The sequence below is a fragment of the Siphateles boraxobius genome, unplaced genomic scaffold, assembly GCF_051911475.1.
Source record: "Siphateles boraxobius isolate OS27281-9 unplaced genomic scaffold, OSU_SipBor_1 32, whole genome shotgun sequence".
NCBI lineage: Eukaryota > Metazoa > Chordata > Actinopteri > Cypriniformes > Leuciscidae > Siphateles > Siphateles boraxobius.
This window is the reverse complement of record NW_027508942.1, coordinates 2,211,780-2,230,146: the sequence shown is the minus strand read 5'-3', so window position 1 is coordinate 2,230,146 and position 18,367 is coordinate 2,211,780. Positions and strand designations below refer to the sequence as shown.

The 18,367-nt window shown below is 36.7% G+C and overlaps 2 protein-coding genes across 5 annotated transcripts in view; both read right to left on the bottom strand.

The window, feature by feature from the left end:
- nat10 (N-acetyltransferase 10) overlaps positions 1–18,367 on the bottom strand; it is a 35,330-nt gene that overhangs the window by 301 nt on the left and 16,662 nt on the right. For 2 of the 4 annotated variants that reach the window (XM_077194499.1, XM_077194501.1), the window contains exons 24-27: positions 18,183–18,355; positions 17,311–17,430; positions 17,062–17,160; positions 16,571–16,644 (exon numbers count right to left, since the gene is read on the bottom strand). In XM_077194499.1, coding sequence (XP_077050614.1) covers positions 16,571–16,644; positions 17,062–17,160; positions 17,311–17,430; positions 18,183–18,355 — 466 coding nt within the window. Of the gene's footprint in view, positions 1–14,056; positions 14,377–14,462; positions 14,544–16,570; positions 16,645–17,061; positions 17,161–17,310; positions 17,431–18,182; positions 18,356–18,367 lie in introns of those variants that run through there. The other 2 variants (XM_077194498.1, XM_077194500.1) reach the window with 2 other exon arrangements.
- LOC143700825 (uncharacterized) lies at positions 4,076–11,776 on the bottom strand. The gene is made up of 7 exons (XM_077194505.1): positions 11,276–11,776; positions 11,069–11,193; positions 10,907–10,973; positions 8,106–8,259; positions 7,880–8,025; positions 7,639–7,749; positions 4,076–4,580 (listed from the first exon to the last, which is right to left on the bottom strand). Exons 1-7 carry the CDS (start codon positions 11,426–11,428, stop codon positions 4,389–4,391), a joined length of 948 nt encoding a protein of 315 aa, XP_077050620.1. The 5' UTR covers positions 11,429–11,776; the 3' UTR covers positions 4,076–4,388.

The window sequence follows — 18,367 nt, the reverse complement described above, 5'->3', positions numbered from 1 at the left end:
TAAAGAATTCAGATAGGAAAAGAAGGGTCAACACAGGCATATGATTTCAAAATTCCATACCATTTCAGACTCAACTTTCCAAACCTCTGTCGATTTTTAAAATAGTTACAACATAAGTGGTTCATACAGCATTATATTTGGTATATAGTACAGCCATCTGTTAATATTTGTCTTTTTTTTGTTTTCTTAAAAATGATAACATGCAAAAAAATCTAAAACGCTTTATAAGCTGCATATATTCACCTCTGACACATGACTCTGTAAGACTGGAAAAACTAGTTGAAGAACGACCCCTCCTCCAGTGGACAAAGGACCTTGCTGCAAATTAACATTTGAACTCCCCCTCATGCACTATGCAGACGAAGGTCTCACCTCCCTCATCCTAATCATCATTTCTTCCCCTCATCCCCCAATCTTACAGAGATCACCCAAACTCACACAAGAATCTAAATGGTTTAAGGTGAATAATTATCATTGAGTATCATATAATGTTTAGTATCATGTCTCAGTGCGACTGGTTCAAATGTCTCGTTCCCAAAGAAGTAAACCAAAAGTTAATATTTAGAACTATCTTGCACACAGAAGGGTGTGACTTTCAAAAGGTGTGACCTCCGAATGCAAATTATCATTGTTTCCATGTGAAGGAAGCTCTGTCTATATAATGAAATGCAGCTTCTGTATCTCAGATCAGCCCGTGAATGTTGAGAGCCGCCGGGACTCTCAGCTTCATGTATTTCCGAATGTCGGGTTTGCATCTTTTCTCTTTATTACAGAGCATTTGATGTTATTGTATTGATTATATTTGAACTTATTATGAAATTGGTATGATACATTTACCTGACATAATAAATTGTTACATTTGATTATTCTAATTGACTGACATTATTTTCATTCAAGAGTTTAAAAAGAATAGTCAAACATTCGCTCACACTTAATGATGCACAGATATCATTAAAACCTTTTCATCTGTTGAGTCCGATGAAATAACGAGTTAATAGACTACATGAGAAAATGAATTTCATTTAATCAAATTACACACGCGGAAAGATGGGAACGCGCTGAGACCTTCACCCGCTGATCGGAAAAACCTTCTTTGGGCCGATCGAGCCGGGCCTTACAACTCTGTATATGTGTTTTAATGTTGCAGGATCACCAAACAGCAAAGTACAGTCTGATTTAGATGATCTTTGCTCATTTATCTGTTGCTGATTTGAGTAGCACATTCATTTAGTGAAGTTCAAAAGAGACTTGCATATGGTTTTGTGTAATGAAATGTGTTTGACAATCACTAAAGGATCATATGAAAACACTCTGCTTGTATGATACATTTATTTTTACAACGTCTTAATTTTATAGTTTAGATAACGGAATAGGCGCAAAAGTCTACAAACACTTTTTTTCTCTCTCTGTTTTTTTTTTAATTTTTTCCATATTTGTCCAGACCTGAAAATGACTCAAATCAAATTCCACACTGTGTAAGAACCCTAAATAAAAAGACCAGTTTAAATCAATATACATATCCAATTAGTCATATAAATGGTCATATAATTAGAATAGCATCAAAAAGTTGATTCGTTTCAGTAATTCCATTCAAAAAGTGAAATTTGGATATTATATTCATTCATTAGCCTACACACAGATACTGATATATTTCAAATGTTTATTTCATTTAATTGTGATGATTAAAACTGACAACTAATGAAAATCCCAAATTCAGTATCTCTGAAAATTAGAATATTACTTAAGACCAATATTAAAAAACGGATTTTTAGAAATGTTGGCCAACTGAAAAGTAAGAACATGAAAAGTATGAGCATGTACAGCACTCAATACTTAGTTGGGGCTTATTTTGCCTGAATTACTGCAGCAATTATTATTGTTATGTTGTTATTTAAAAATGGCGGATGCCGGTGTTTCTTATGGCATATGTTCGTCCAATCAGTGTACACTTACGCCACTGGTATTTTCTGGTAGTGCTGGGTTAGACCTAGAAGATAATTTAGTCCCTTCAAAAAAGGTGTTCCTAGAACTAAACCCGTTCCCAGTTCCTGCAATAGAATCTGTCTGCAGCCTGCAAGACTTCAAGGTACGTCCACTTCAAGTTGCTCAGTGTTTTTTTGTTGTTGTTGTTGTTGTTGTTTTTTTACTTAAAGGTGCCTTGTGTAATATCCGCAAAAAACATCAATTCATACTCCACATTCCATACAAGATGGGGGCAGTCTACCTCCAAAAAGTGAATTGATCTACTCTAGAGTAACAAACTAGAAACAGCATAGTCTCTATCAGTGCCACAGAGAGAAAGAGTTGACACTCCCATAGACCGCCATAGGAACTTTGGAATGCGGAAGTAACGCGTGTCGTGGAGCAGCCAATAGTTCCAAACACTGATAGTTCCAGCACTGAACCCCATTCATTTTCAGTGTTTCGAAGTACGCTCGCCGGTAAATTAATGAAATTACTGTATTTTTTTACTTTTACACACATTAGCCGACCTCTCGTGAATCTAGTCAGTAGTTATATTTTATCAGTGTTGGGGGTAACTTATTACAAGTAACTTGAGTTACGTAATCAGATTACTTTTTCAAGTAACTAGTAAAATAACGCATTACTTTTTCAATTTACAACAAAATATCTGAGTTACTTTTTCAAATAAGTAACGCTAGTTACTTTTTCACATTTATTGACTGACAGCTCTCCTGTCCCCATGTTGAGAGAAATAAAGTGAGGTGTTGTGTGCATTTGCATTGAACATGCATTTACTCATCTCACTTGCACAAAAACATTCAGTATTCCTCAAAATGAATAAAAACAGTCAAATGCAATCTCAGAATTTTGTTCAAAAGTTTTATAATTAACTATGTTAAATTACACAAATATACTTTATGTATTTAATCTCACTTTATTAACCAATGTCTTTGCTGCTGACCTACAATGATCTAATTCAACCATACTAATAAGCAAAAATGACTTTAGATTAGGTTTAGAAATAAGAGTGTTGAACTTCCTTCTCCTGTATCCTATTGTTATTTAATCAAGAACAGCAGCAGCTGAAAGGTTTGTTTGAGTGGCGCCCTCTACTGTACAGTAGTAAATATGCATTTCCTTCAGCCTGAGGCTTATTCATTTAACTTTAGATTGTGAAAGGGCCTTAACAATTGGCAAAAAATAGATTGTTTTAGCTGTTATTAAAAAACAAACAAACAAGCCCATGCAGGTGAGAAAAGGTAACGCAAAAGTAATGTAACGCATTACTTTCCATAAAAAGTAACTAAGTAACGTACTTAGTTACTTTTTTGGGGAGTAACGCAATATTGTAATGCATTACTTTTAAAAGTAACTTTCCCCAACACTGTATTTTATGTAGCCAGTTTTAGTTAATGTTTATTGGAAGATAATAGGTTAATTGCAACTATAGCTTACGTGACACTAACGTTAGCTAACTTACGGTAACCTGGGTAGGGTTGCACCAGCCGTTCGGAAGTTCTTTCTTAAATTGGAACGTAAAGTCATTGGCAAATGCAGTACCTTCTGCTGTGGAGATCCTGCCTGGTGACGCCCGGCCTATGTCACAAGGTCACCAGCAAGACCTGCCTGCACATTTTTAGCAGCTCAAGCTCGTCTCTGTGTCTGTATGGTGTATGTAATGTAAAATATTTCCATTCTCACATTTAAAAGAACCATTTACTGCCTCTTAGCAAATACATTGGCATTCCTTATTATCAAACACAAAACAAGATTCACCAAAGTTTTTTGTTATGGTATCCCAATGTAATCAGACAATCACACTATGTCTACAGTTTGTGAGGACAGGGATTGTACTTGAAATGTGTGTTTAGAGATCTTAACTATTTTAATTTTCTATGTAAATTTCATGTCTGATTTGCAAAGACCTCAGAAAACAAATCTCTCTTTATATTTATATTTCATATTAAAAGCCCTACGATTCAGCATTCCTACTGTACCGCACTTCCAATACTAAAAATATAGGTGCAGACAGAGAATAAAAAACACATTAATATCCAACACAGGATAACTATAACATTACATACTATCATAGCATTAAAAACAGGCCAGATTTGCATTTTGTAATGTATCTTTTTGCTTTTTACTTTCAGTTGAAAGTCAATCCTAGATGTACAAAGTTTCTTAAATTGATGAATAACTAAGAATTTCAATCAATGATTTAAAAAAAAAATAAAATCCTATTAATCATAAAATGGTGCATACATGAGGCAATTTTGGCTTGCTGGAGTTTCTTTTGTGATTTCAAGAGTAAGTGACTGTGCTGTACATTTCTTTAGAAAAATTATTCAATTATCTCAGCTCCCTCAATTATGTGTTTTGATTATTACCACTTTGTTTTTTTACATACAATTGTAAACTTCCACTTAAACCACAGCCTGTTTTTTGCCATAGGTATCATTAAACCTTGATAAAAGGTAATCAAATGAATTAACAGGAGGATATTTATCAGATCCATCGCAGCATGAAATGATGGCCTCATCATCAGGCTGTACAAAGAAAGCCAAAGACTGGCGTGTGCTGGAGTCTCCTGCAGGGGGCAGCAAAACCCTGTGAACCTGAAGGGTTAATAATAGAAAAGAGTTAAACAAGCATTTGACAGTGCAGAGTGCATTAGCGCATAAACCCTTTTTCAGCGGAGTTGGTTCCGGAATATTTTTGTTCCCATAGGGAAAGTCTTGAACCAAACCAACCTTCTGCAGCAAACAATAACACATTATGGTAAATCTTCCGTGAGCACTTAACATAGAAAAAAAAAAAAAAAACGTTTTCTTGAAATCTTCGCTTGTCTGGTGTATGCTACTCTGAGCAATGTTTGAACTTGGTATTCTGAGCACTTCTTGCATTGTTTTTGCCTCTCCATGATGACTCGCTTGGTTTAATCCTCAAATGTATGTCGCTTTGGATAAAAGCGTCTGCTAAATGATTAAATGTAAATGTAAATATCCTCTTAATTTTTTTCTATACTTAATCTCGAGACCTATTGTCAATGGGTATATTAAATTGCCCATCAATTATTTTGGGTACATTTATTATGGTTTGCAATATTTTATTATTTTATTTCAAATAAATATTCAAATTTGGGATTAACCTGGTAAAGAAAATAACATTTGTTTGGCCAGACAAATTGAAATTATTAATTAAATGTATATTGAGGGAGACCGACTCAATTCCTTTATTCACTGTGCTTCATGGGAGTGAATATTATCTTCTGCAGAGCTTTATTTGTGTCATTTTCTGTACAGCATCATGGGTAACGTAGTTTTTCACCATAAATACCACTGTTAAATACAATTGTTTTAAAAATAATAAATATGAAAAGTGAATACGCTAAAGATGTCTTTAACAAAAGCATAAATCATCAATTAACTCACAACGGGTCTGTCTTTAAAGGTAGGATAGGCAATTTTTTACAAACACTTTATGTTATACTGGTTAAACCCTGATAGCAAGTAGCAACCAATAGACTTGATGCAAATATTCAAACATGTACATATCTGTGGAAATCTTAGGACCAAAAAATTTCGAATGCAGTGATAGGATGTATTTCCAAACCTCAGCACTTCCTGCTTGCGCAGACATCACAGGTCACCAGTGCGTTTCATAGTGAGTTGTAGACAGACACCGAGCCCCACTTACAGAGTTTTTGGAGGAGACGTGGCTTCGGAGAGAGGAAGGTGGGATTGCATGTTTTCGAAGCTAGTTTGCTATATTGCTAGCCATTCTGAAGTCGCCTACTCTACCTTTAATGGTTTATGTAGGGATGGAGAAATGAACCCTCTTAAATCGTTGAAGCTTTAAGCCCAGTTCACATTACAAGCGACTTTGTCGCTGCATGTTGCCAGTGGCTGGCGATGAGGTCGCTAGTGCGAGTTCTCACCACAGGTTGCCTTTATGAATGACATCCAATGACAGCGAATCAGTTTTCTTGCCGCTCCACTCCTATTGGTTGTTGCTCCCGAAAGTCGCTCTTCATTTGCATAAAGTTAAACAGATCTTAACTTTGTTGCGTTGCCAGACACGCCCCATCCGGTGTCGCCATGATGTCGCCGGAAATCGCCCGCTCCCCATTTGAAATGAGTGGTATCTGCTGCGTCCCAATTCGCCTACTTATATTACGCCCTAAAAGTATGTACTCTTTTTGTGAAGAAAAAGTACATACTTTTGAGTGTGTAGCAAAAGAGTAGGCAAGCTTTGGGACATACTACTTCGTCATCTTTAACGGACAGCTCCGTCGCGTGCATCACCGTAAACTGCCCTGTCAATCATCTCGTCACAGTTAAAATCCTCCATTCAATCTAATATAATTTCTTACAGTTTCGGAGAGAAATGTAGTAGCTCGTTCATCTGCCATTCGTGGGTCTTTCATGCGGAGACTCTCACTCTCCTTATGTGTTTGCAATTTGAATGTAATGCATTTAAAATTTAATGGCTAGACGTATCTTTACAAAAGTTCACAATGCTGCTGCAGATGCAATATAACGTAGCCAACATTGAATAAATACATTTTCGTCAGGTTAGATACTGATAATTAATCACTTAAACCCCTTTATCTAAACCTCTCTACACAACCGCCGGAATCGCGCGTCCTCCATGTCTGTAGTTTTTTTAACACTTTTGTAGTTCTAACCGAATCCTCATTCAACGCGCGATGGGTTTTGGGCAATATCAGCCGTTAGAGTGTGCATCGATCTGCACTTCGGATTCTGACCGGATATAGTAGACCATCCGGGTCTCTTTGGAACACTCATTTCAACATACTACGATTTGGGACGTACTTGTTCTATTTTCGAATACTATTTAGGACAGAGAGTATGCAAATTGGGACGCAGCAATCGTGTTGCTTTGTCGCTTGTAGTGTGAACGGGGCTTTACTCTGTTTCGGGAAAAGATTTGAATTATCAAGAGTGATGAAAACAGTGCCATCTTGTGGCAGGTAAAATCTATAGCAGCCATAAGCCGAGCAGCCAGTAGCGCAGCTCCATTGTTTTATCCATTAAGCACAAATAAAAGCCTGACAATGCTAAATGTTAAGTTTTCTGATGATATAAATCCCATATTAAAGTGTGTATAATCCAATAAATTAAATGCAACAATAATTATAATGATACCATGAGAGTTGTTTGATGCAAGTAAATGGTCTCTAATTATTTTATGGTTTTTAAACTGTACTTTTTTATACAGTAACATAGGGAATAGGCTTATATATTTATATATATATATATATATATATATATATATATATATATATATATATATATTAAATGTAGTAAATGGACTTGAACTTCCATAACAACCCTTTTAGAGTGGTCTGGGTTCAAACATTAAGTTCACACATTAAACATCAAACACCACGCAAAATGAAGTATTCATGTGACTGGACGTTGATCAAGTGTTTCTCTGAAAACAATAGGCGGTCTGCCACGGAGCTTCATGAGAAATTGTGCTGTGAATTCGATACATGCTTTGAAGCTTCAGTGTCATATGTAACATCACTAGTTTATAGGTTACCGTCAAAAATCTATTTCCCTATGGAGAAAATTAATGGAGTTTACTTCCAGAACCCGACTGTTTAACTCTATTAAATGAAATGCCATATAAAGTAAAGAAACTTACCGCAGACACGTACACATCACTGGTCCACCTTTGCATCAGGTCTGCTATGTTAATCAGAACTGTTCCAGGAATGCTTGGAGCCGAAATGTATTCACCAGCCCGGTTCTGAACCTGGAGGAAACACAGAGACATGCAGAGCCAAACACACCGTCACATGCATCCTTGATGTCCAAACATTAAAACATATAAGATGTTTGACAACATGGTCAAAATTATTTTTTCTTTTGTTATTGGTATGCACCTGCAGTCCACTCTCTGGGCTTTGGAAGAGCAGAGTTATGCTCCCATAATCCGAGTGTTCACCACAGCGCAGCTGCTTTTCCTTCACACATGTGCTGTTCACCGGAGGGTAGTACAGAGAACGGAGTGTGGTTGCATTCACATCACCTTAAAACAAACCAGAGAATAAAGGTGTTTATGAGCCATTGACTCACTGGGAGGAAGTAGCGGTGCATACTTGTACTTACTTCCAATATGCTTATGTGCGTCGAGGAAGACTTCTGGTTCCAGATCCAACCCAAGAGCCATCAGTCGGAGCACTCGGAGAGAGAGATCCTTACAGCGCAGGAAAAATGATACATGGACATCTCGAAAATCATCTACTCCTTCTGAAGGCCATTTCTGAACACATGGAGAGTAGAGGACTATAAAAGTTTGCAATCACAAATGTTAGGATTATATTTTATTAATGTTAAGGCTAAATATAAATATATGTTTACCTCCCATTTTATTTCTTTAAAAGAAAATTACCATCATGCTGTCCCTTTAGGGCTTCATATGAAACAAACATACAAAACCAAGGCACTTAATATAGTAGGTGAAAAACAGTAAAAGAGTAGGCCAAAGGTATCCGGATGACCCACTTCTTCTGGTAAGATTCTAAAGTGTGCATACGATGGACCCTTTACTATCCCATGAGGCCACAGGAGAGGATTAGTGAATGGTAGTAAAGCGACGCTAGTAGGTCACATGACAATATGGAGAATGTCGTACGTTCGGATTACATTCTAACACACATTCAAACTATACAGAACTTACATTTTTAGAGGTTGCAAAAAAAAGTGCATCCCAATCTGTGTACTTATGCACTATTCAATGTCGTTTTGTAGTAACTAGTGCGGGTAGTGTGTTCACTGAAAATTCCAGAAAGAAAAGGTGGACTTTAAATACCCCAATGATGCACTTAAAGGGATAGTTCACCCAAATATGAAAATTAGCCCATGATTTACTCTCCCTGAAGTCATCCTAGGTGTATATGACAATGTTCTTTCAGACGAATACAATCGGAGTTAATTAAAAAAAGATCCTGGCTCTTCTAAGCTTTATAATGGGAGTGAATGGCTGGTGAAACTTTGAAGCCCGAAAAAGTGCATCTATCCATTATAAAAAATAATCCATATGGTTCCAGGGGGTTAATAAAGGCCTTCTGAAGCAAAGCCATGCGTTTGTGTCAGGAAAATACCCATATTAAAAACTTTATTAACTATAATCACTGGCTTTCGACGGACGGCCGAGTACACAGTGTGTATTGCATCATTTGGGACACAGATTAAAGGGATAGCTAGTTCACCCAAAAATAAAATTTCTGTCATCATTTACTCCCCCTTAATTTGTTCCAAACCTGAATTAATTTATTTCTTCTGCTGAACACAAAAGAAGATATTTTGAAGAATATGGGTAACCAGTAGACTAGATGGACCCCATTGACTTCCATAGTATGGAAAAAATTGAGGGCGAGTAAATGATGACAGAATTTTCATCTTTGGGTGAATCTTTGGGTATCCCTTTAAGTACGCTACTTATACTAAAGTGCTTATAATAGAGAATGTGATTTCAGTATGGCGTTAATTTTTAGTCAAAAGTTATGAGCGTGTAAGACATGCTCACGAGCACATTATGTTATTTCACACGCGCAAAAATGAACCTTCAGCTGGCATGATAAAAGTACTCGCGCACAAATTCAACAACCGAGAGGTGTACAGGTAGCTGCGAGCGAGCGCCTGGCATACTCTCATAGGTTAACTCTGCTTGTACAGTGGAATCCTGCTCGCTCGCAGCGGGCTTCTGCTCGCGGAGTGCTGTTTTGCTCGCGCAGTGGATTTCTGCTCGCTCAGCTGATTTCTGCTCCCTCGAGTCTACATGACTTTTGACAATTTGGGGGTGGAAACCAAGGAGGGCACTGACCCTCATATGATTGGTCACTTTCATCGTAATCGCAACCACAGGGACATCTTTGTACCTTGATGGACAGCTCTCATTACAGGAAGTCTGAGTCAAAGGATCTGACGGAGTTTTTTTTTTTTAATGAATTTAAACTGTATATAAAATCCTTAAAAACTTTGAAAGGTCCTAAAGCACAAAAAATATATGATACCCTAAAACACTTCCCAACTAAGATAAATGGAAAACAAAGACTGAATTCTCCCCTTATGTCATGTTATATTATAATTCCTTACCGTTTATTTATTAAAATGTTTATTTTGCTTACAAATATCCTTATTTTTGTACTAAGACTACATTTATATTCTTGTTGTATGAAGAGCTGCTCCCTCTGACTATATTGTCCTTGTATCCTATTCTAAAGAAAAGGAAGTTATGCAGCCATGTTTGTCTGTAAATCTTGATATTTCAATAAAAAAAAAAAAACTCCGTCAGATACTTTGACTCCGTGCTTCCTGTAATGAGAGCTGTCAATCAAAGTACAAAGATGTCCCTGTGGTTGTGATTACGATTAAAGTGAGCAATCATAAGAGGGTCAGTGCCCTCCTTGGTTCCGCCCCCAAATTGTCAAAAGTCATGTAGACTCGAGGGAGCAGAAATCAGATAAGCGAGCAGAAATCCACTGCGCGAGCAAAACAGCACTCCGCGAGCAAAAGCCCGCTGCGAGCGAGCAGGATTCCACTGTACAAGCAGAGTTAACCTGTGAGAGTATGCCAGGCGCTCGCTCGCAGCTACCTGTACACCTCTCGGTTGTTGAATTTGTGCGCGAGTACTTTTATCATGCCAGCTGAAGGTTCATTTTTGCGCGTGTGAAATAACATAATGTGCTCGTGAGCATGTCTTACACGCTCATAACTTTTGACTAAAAAATAACGCCATATTTCAGACGCATATTCCTCTTCTAAAAAACACAGCTTTTGTTGAACTTTTGCTCCAAAAATGTATTATTATAAGTTAACCAATAAATTTGCAGTATTGTCAAAGTCATGCTATTGTTAAATCTTTGAGAGACAGAAAGGAGAAGAGATAAGAAGAAATTGGTATTTACGTTTTCCCTGCTCAAAGATGTTATATTATACGCCTCCTTCAGATCACCGGGACGGCGGGGATTCAGACTGTGAAATGACAGGATTGAGAACCATTAAAATGTTTGTCCATCATTCGTGAGTTTACAGTAGCCTAATGCTTCTGAATCTAGAGAATTACGTGCCTTTCAGTTTCTAATAAAACCCAGCCATGGTTTACATTACATGAGAAACTTCCCCTGCTGAAAGGCTTCTTCATGTCTTCTGGCAAACAGAAGAACGTCTTTGAAACATGCATGACTTTATCCACCTAAAACAGTGAACAGAGAAGAGAGTAATCCACTAGAACTTCTCTAAACTTACAAGAATGTTTAAAAACAACAATAACAAACCTCTTCCTGATTTATGCCCGTGTTTTTCAGATAAACAAATCCCACCTCGGTAAAGGCTTTTCTCAATTCTTTACTTAACTTTTCCAAGTCAGCAGCCGATACATTAGCAATTCCCAGTTCGTAGACACTGAAATCCAAGACGGGAATCTCCATTCTTTCCCTTGAGACAACAAAACTAAAATTCTTTCGAAAATCCGTAAGAAAGCGTGCAAAGGATCTTCGCTTCTTTCAAACAGTTGTTGAGCAATGCAGGGAAATAAAGATCCATGTGGGGAACAAAGATCACTGAATACCAGCATATTCTCACTACTGTTTTGCAATGATAGGCTACTGCACGGGCGTCAGTTTAGTTTGAAATGTGCTGTATGTATATGGCGTTCCGATCGGCTCTTTATTATAACTTTGCAATGATCTCGTCTCAATGAACGTCTCACTCAACGTCTTGTTTTTTTTATTATTCTGCTATTTATTTCTATTGAATTTAAGACGCTGACGTCACGCAAATATGGAACGCGATCGGGGCCAATAGTCTTTAAACGAAACGCGTGAAATTTGACCGCGTCAACACCTTTCTTTTACTGTCTGTGGTCAACACCAACGCGGCAATTTTTTACGTGTTTCTTTTGAACGCGTAGACACACTCATTCATGTCGTGTTAAGGCGTCAGTTGTCGTCGCGTTACTTTAGTGCGTGTAAAGACGCACAGTTTTACCATGTTAAGACGTCCAATTTGAACGTGTTTCTTAACGCGCACATTCTGTAAGTATTGAAGTGTAATATTTAAAAAAAGCAGATTTACCTTTATATGTACCTAAATAAATCCTTTAGTTTATTGTGGCATTGCTTTACTGACTACTGTGCTAGAGTAAAGTAATGTTACAATGTATAGATAAGTCAAGTGCTAATTATCCATATTATTCAATTATTATAATGTAAATGGGGTATTATTTGTTTTTGTTTTAAGTTATAATTTCCAAATGTATTATAGGCTAACTTGCACAGCACATATTTATAACTAAACACACACAAAATTACTACATTATATTTAACTTAATCAATGTTCAAAAAGGATAACGTTTAGGTTGTTTGGGGTCTAATAGACCCCTTGCTTAACTGCAAGATATTTGTGCAATGAACCTGCCACGTTAGCGTGTTAACAAAATGAAAATAAACTTACTTTACAGAAAGACGACCATTTGACCCTGTAGGCTTTGGCTGACGTGCCAGTTGACCTTAGGTATTCTAAAGTCTCCAGGATGCCGCTATCCATATGGGGTGCGGGTGCGGCCGCTATCCAACAACACACACGTCCGTGTCATCCTCCGACTCCGCAGCACCGCTGGAATTCTCGGCAGCAGACAGACTCTTGTTCTGTGTCCATTGGCACACAGTAAGAGCACAGGCACCACCAATCTGCCACCGCTCGTGCCATTGCGGGCTCCTCGTCCGCGGCAGGCAGATCGTCTGCATCGGCTGTGGTGGCAGCAGCTTCAGCCGCCTCCGGTTCCTCCATAGCCCTCATCTGCTCGTCGCTATACTGTGGCTCATAAAGGTAGCCACGAACATCCGCTTCTAACATAACTTCGTCAAAATCCAGATCCTACATAATGCATCCGCCTGTGTATTCAGTACCTTCGTCCATATTTTCAAAAAGTTTCTCCCAGTGAAAACAAACGCACGGGCACTGATCTGATAGGTCTGTTAGCACATTAGGTCCAACCCCCTATGGGTGGGTTTGAAAGGGTGGGAACTAGTGCTTTTAGTCTTCACAGAAATCCCCCCCTTTTACACTTCCTCCTACAATGACGATTTTTGAGTCATTGTAGGAGGAAGTGAAAAAGGTAAATAGAGGATTTCTCTAGTCTCAGGGGAAAATGAAAGAGTGTTGCACGAACATTCAATAGTATGACTGGATTTCTAACAATGGAAATCTTAATGCAAATGGGTGGAGTGACCCTTTAAATGGTGTCGCTATTGGACACTTAATTGTGATTATTGCTGCTCTGATGTTTCTTATGCTACTGTTGACTGTTTTATCGTTGCTTGTTAAAGAAGCAGCAGCATTACCGTTACTCTTGCCTCGGAGAAAACAACACGGGCATAGCAACGATTTTGCATATAAATAACTACTTATAGGGCTTGAAAGATTTCTTAAGAAAATTCCTATTTTTAATGAGTTCTTATGTGAAGTAAACTATTTAATCAAATCACTAAGAATAATTGACAATAGAAAATGTATCTCTTTTTTGAAGAAATATGAGATCTTTCATGTACCGTGATTATTATCTGTATGATGTTTAATTTTTTTCTCTCTTCTTTCCCTTTTTATCCTGGTTGTGCAAAATTTAATCTACTTGTTTAATATATACATTTTTGGAAATGTTCCAGATTTCTAAGAGGTGCATGTTTGCACTATTGTAAAACAATTACTGAATTAAAAAAAAAAATTAAAAAAGTTTATTTTTTCTAAAAAAACATTTGCCTAGAAATGTTGATTTGGAATAGTTTATAAGAGCACATTTATAAGCATACAGACGCTGTAAAGTTTACCTTTACAGTGTGATAACGTTTAATCTCCCACTGTAGTCAAATCGCCTTTTCAAAACACATAACAGCTTAAAAAAATAACAGTATAGTATCTTTTGAATGCAAGCTATGCACAACGAGATTATTATTAACTTTAAAAATTAAAATGTATAGTGTCAGGCTGCTGAAATCAAATGAAAAATCATGAGGTCTACCATGGAAATATTAACATTTGAAATACGATAAGAAAAAAAACCAATGTACAACTTTATTTTGTTGGTTTACTGAAAATAAAAAAAATCTAGATATAAAAAAAGAAAACAAATTGGTCTTGATTCTAAAATCCTTTATCCAAATATATTTTCTCATTTGGACTCAAGACATAATTTTCATAATCTATTGACCAGAGAAACTTAAAAGACAACAAGCACAAATACATTTCAAGGTTTCATTTTAAAGTCCATTTCTTTCATGTTTTCTTTCCAAATTTTCCCCTTTTGTCCTTGTTTTTTTTCATCTTCTTGTCTTGCCATTGTTCTTTCTGGTTCAAGCCTTCCAGTTTTCTTTTTTTGTCACTGGGGGGGAACAAAGATAAAATTCATAGCAGTTTATGATCCCAGACAAAATCTCCTTAACACAAGGTCCATATATCTTTGCTTACCCTTTTATGCTCACAATAGCTGTATGTTCGGCTTTCTTCAACACTTGATCCCATTCCTCGTCATCTCCTCGGATCATGTACCTTCGTAAAAAAATTAGAATGGAAAAGAGGGGTTAACACAGCCATTTGAGGGGGGAGAAATAATATACAAAACTTATAAGTGGGCCACAAGGGGTAAAAATTAAAATTCACATTCAAAAATTCAATTTCAAAACTCCATACCATTCCAGACTAAAATTTCCAAACCTCTGTCGATTTTTCCAATCATTTCAACATAAGTGGTACACAGCATTATATTTGGTATATTGTACAGCCATTTGTATTGTAATATGTTTATTGTGTTTATTTTTCTCCATTGGTTTTCTTAAAAATGATAACATGCAGAAGAACCTAAAAAGCTTTATAACCTTCATATATTCACCTCTGACACCTGACTTTGCCGTTTGGTGATCGTGCAACACCAAAACAGTTACCGTATCAAAGTACAGTCTGATTTAGATGATCTTTGCTCATTTATCTGTTGCTGGTTTGAGTGGCACATTCACATTCGTTTAGTGAAGTTCAAAAGAGAGTTTCTTGTGGTAAAGACAAACAGTTTTGCATAATGAAAATGTGCCTTTAATTCAGGGTCGGCTTTGCCGACAGGCGACACAGGCGGCCGCCTGGGGCGCCATCTGCTGGACGGGGCGCAAAATTCTAGAATTAAAAAAAAAAAGGTAATCAAATGTATGTATCTTATTATGAAAGCTGCGCACACGCTGTACACTTTTACTGTGCACTGTCCACACACTGCTTGTATTTGTCCATTTCTTTTACTAGATTATACAATCCTAAAAAACGACTGAGTCACTCTGACAGGCAGCTGTCAAACTCACGCGCTTAGCTCAGCAACCGGGAGTGGCGCGAAAACATCTGACAGCTGGTTTTAGCGCTTTAAACGCTCCTTGGCGGTTGTAGGCTATAAATGATCATATATTATATAATCTTTTATTATGAAAAGAACACCCAAGCCATCGGGATCGGCTTTCCGAAAACGAAGGAAGGAGGAGGAAGAAAAACGGGCCCAAAGCAGAGTTATGTAGACTATATCATCAAGCTCACAGCCAGTGGTTTAATTGGGCCGGGGCTCTCCGGGGCTCAGCCCCGGGCCGGGTCGGCACATAAGCCTGCCAGTGGCGCAAAAAGTGGGTATACCGTATGTGTAGCGGAGTAAGCGCCCTCATAAGATTTATGAGGAGTAGGCGCCCTCAAAAAGATGGATAAAGCAAAAAAGCGGCCGGGGGCTAAAATAGAAATAGGCCATTTGTTTTGTTTTGTTTTGCTTAATCAGCGGCGCTGGGGTAGTGCTGGTGTACTGCATTGGTCAAAAAAAAGTCAGCGTTAGCTTTTTTTCTGACACCGCATGAAACGCGTAGATCAGCGGCCCATTGGTTGTTTTCTTGATTGACACTGCGGCTGGCCCAATCACATCTTTAATGTGAGTATAAAAAAATACTCTTTTAATATATAGAAATTAGTACAAAACTTATGAAAGTTTACTATATTTTTCAGTGCATTGTCTTACAATATATGGGTATTATCATGGGATTAATATTATAACTATTATTATGTAAATGTAGACAGACACTAACTAAAATAACTTATACATTTTTCTTTGTTTAATTTGAACACTGAATATGGGTTGGACTTTGGAGCTTTTAATTTTGAACTCTCAAAGTGCAACAGATTGATAAATTTAACATTAAAATGCAAAAAAAAATTTAGCGCAAAAATAAATCTCGCCTAGGGCAACCAAAGGGCTAGAGCCGGCCCTGCTTGAATTATAACATTCGTGTTTGACAATCACTAAAGGATCACATGAAAACACTCTGCTTGTATGATAAATGTATTTTTAGAAATTCTTAATGTTATAGTTTATAAAACTGAATAGGCGCAAAAGTCTGGAAACACTTTTTTCTCTCCAAACTCTGTTTTCTTTTTTCAATATTTGTCCAGACCTGAAAACGACTCAAATCAAATTCAATACTTTCCACACTGTGTAAGAACCCTAAATAAAAAAAAAACAGTTTAAATTAATATATAGTTTGGACTTTATTAGAAGTACTCACTCTGAAAGATTCATGTCTTTAATCTTCTCCATGTCAGTTTTGTGTTTCTCCTGGAATTCTTTGGCTGCATCATCCTAAGGGACAAAATAATATTTTAATATGATAACTTGTTACAAAATTATTATGTATTTCTGAATCCTGAGCACTGTTTTCAACAGAAAATAATAAGAAATGTTTCTTTTGCACCAAAGCATCATATTAGAAGGATTTCTGAAGGATCATGTGACTCTGAAGACTGGAGTAATGATGCTGAAAATTCAGCTTTGCATCACATGTATATATTTTAAAATATATTAAAATAGAAAAGGTATTTTAAATGGTAAAATATTTCACAATATTATAACTGTTTTACCCATCAAAAAATAAACATTTTTTGAGAAAATAAACATTCTATAAGAGACTTCTTTCAAAAACATTTTTAAAAATGTTACCGACTCAACATTTTTGTGAATATTTTTTGGATCACAAAATAATAATCTAGAGTCTCATACCAGATCTTCATTTAGCGTCTGCGCAGTTGGTTCCATGCTTATGTCTTTGGTGGCCACCATCTCTGCTTCAACTGCTTTCTCCTGAAGAGTGTTGAAGAACTGCAGAAAATATAGAATCAAACAATACACACTGAAACATTACAGAAGAGTAGATCCATGTAGTTTATTTCTCACTCTGAAAAAAATGTTCGGTTCTAATTCTTCAGTGTGTGTATGAGAGAGCAGGAGAGAGGGCTTGTTTGGTCTCACCTGCACTATTTTACGGATGACCCGGTTGAACAGGCCCATAAGCTGAGAAGCGGGCAGATCAATCGCCTTCTCCAGCTCATCTACACTCTTGTGTTGAAGCCCAATTCCCAACAGTAGAGCCTGAAGAAAGAATCCATCGTGTAGTACACACAAACATTACTTACATAATTTACATATACAGTAGTGGACAAAAGTATGAAGCCACTTAAAAGACATGGTGATTGAAAAAATATATAGTTCAATGATTTTGCGTTTGCTCGCAAAACTTTTGTTTTTTTTAGCGAAAGCAAAGTTTCTTGACTTCATTTTTCCTTCCATCAAATTTGTTTCCCTTCATGTCCCTTTGGGCACATGTGGGCTCTGTACAAAAGTGATGTCTGTAAGGAATATTTGTGTTTAATGACCCAACAAGTTCGATTAAACCATCAAAATAAATAAATAAATAAATATATATATATATATATATATATATATATATATAATTTGGCAAACTACAGCTACAGGTTTTAATTTAATATGCAAAAAAAAAAAAAAATCTGCATAGAAACAGGAAGTAGTACACATTGACTATAACATAATCAGTTATTAATATTTAGTTGGACAGCCTGGCCAAAAATTGTCTGCACAATTTGACATATTTCAGTGCGTTATCACAAATAAAACAGCTGACTCCAAGCACAACTATGCTTATATAAATATATACAAATATACAATTATTATTATACTACTATTATTATTATTTTTAAAAATGAAAATATATTTGAATCTTACCTAGTAATATTTGAATACCTAGTAAAATCACATAGGCTATACTTAACGATACATTTTGACTTAAATAAAGTAAAACTTAAAAGTGCACATAGTTGACTTACAGACTGGGCAACAGAAAGCCCGATGTTTCCCAATTGTTTGAGGAAATACATGCGTGCAATCACAGGGATCATGTCCATGATGAGGTGATAGTCCACCATGTTTCTTGAATACATCTCCAAACGCTTAAGGTCGTATGGAGTGAATGTGGCAGCGAGCTCAACACTGCTGAGAGCTGAAAAGACAC

What these genes read in the sequence shown, in the direction of transcription:
- LOC143700825 (XM_077194505.1), bottom strand. Translation starts at nt 11,428, where the DNA reads ATGGAGATTCCCGTCTTGGATTTCAGTGTCTACGAACTGGGAATTGCT. An exon ending in GTTTTATTAGAAACTGAAAG is followed by an intron (nt 10,974 to 11,068) that starts GCACGTAATTCT and finishes GTCATTTCACAG; the next exon opens with TCTGAATCCCCGCCGTCCCG. An exon ending in GTGATGTGTACGTGTCTGCG is followed by an intron (nt 4,581 to 7,638) that starts GTAAGTTTCTTT and finishes TTAACCCTTCAG; the next exon opens with GTTCACAGGGTTTTGCTGCC.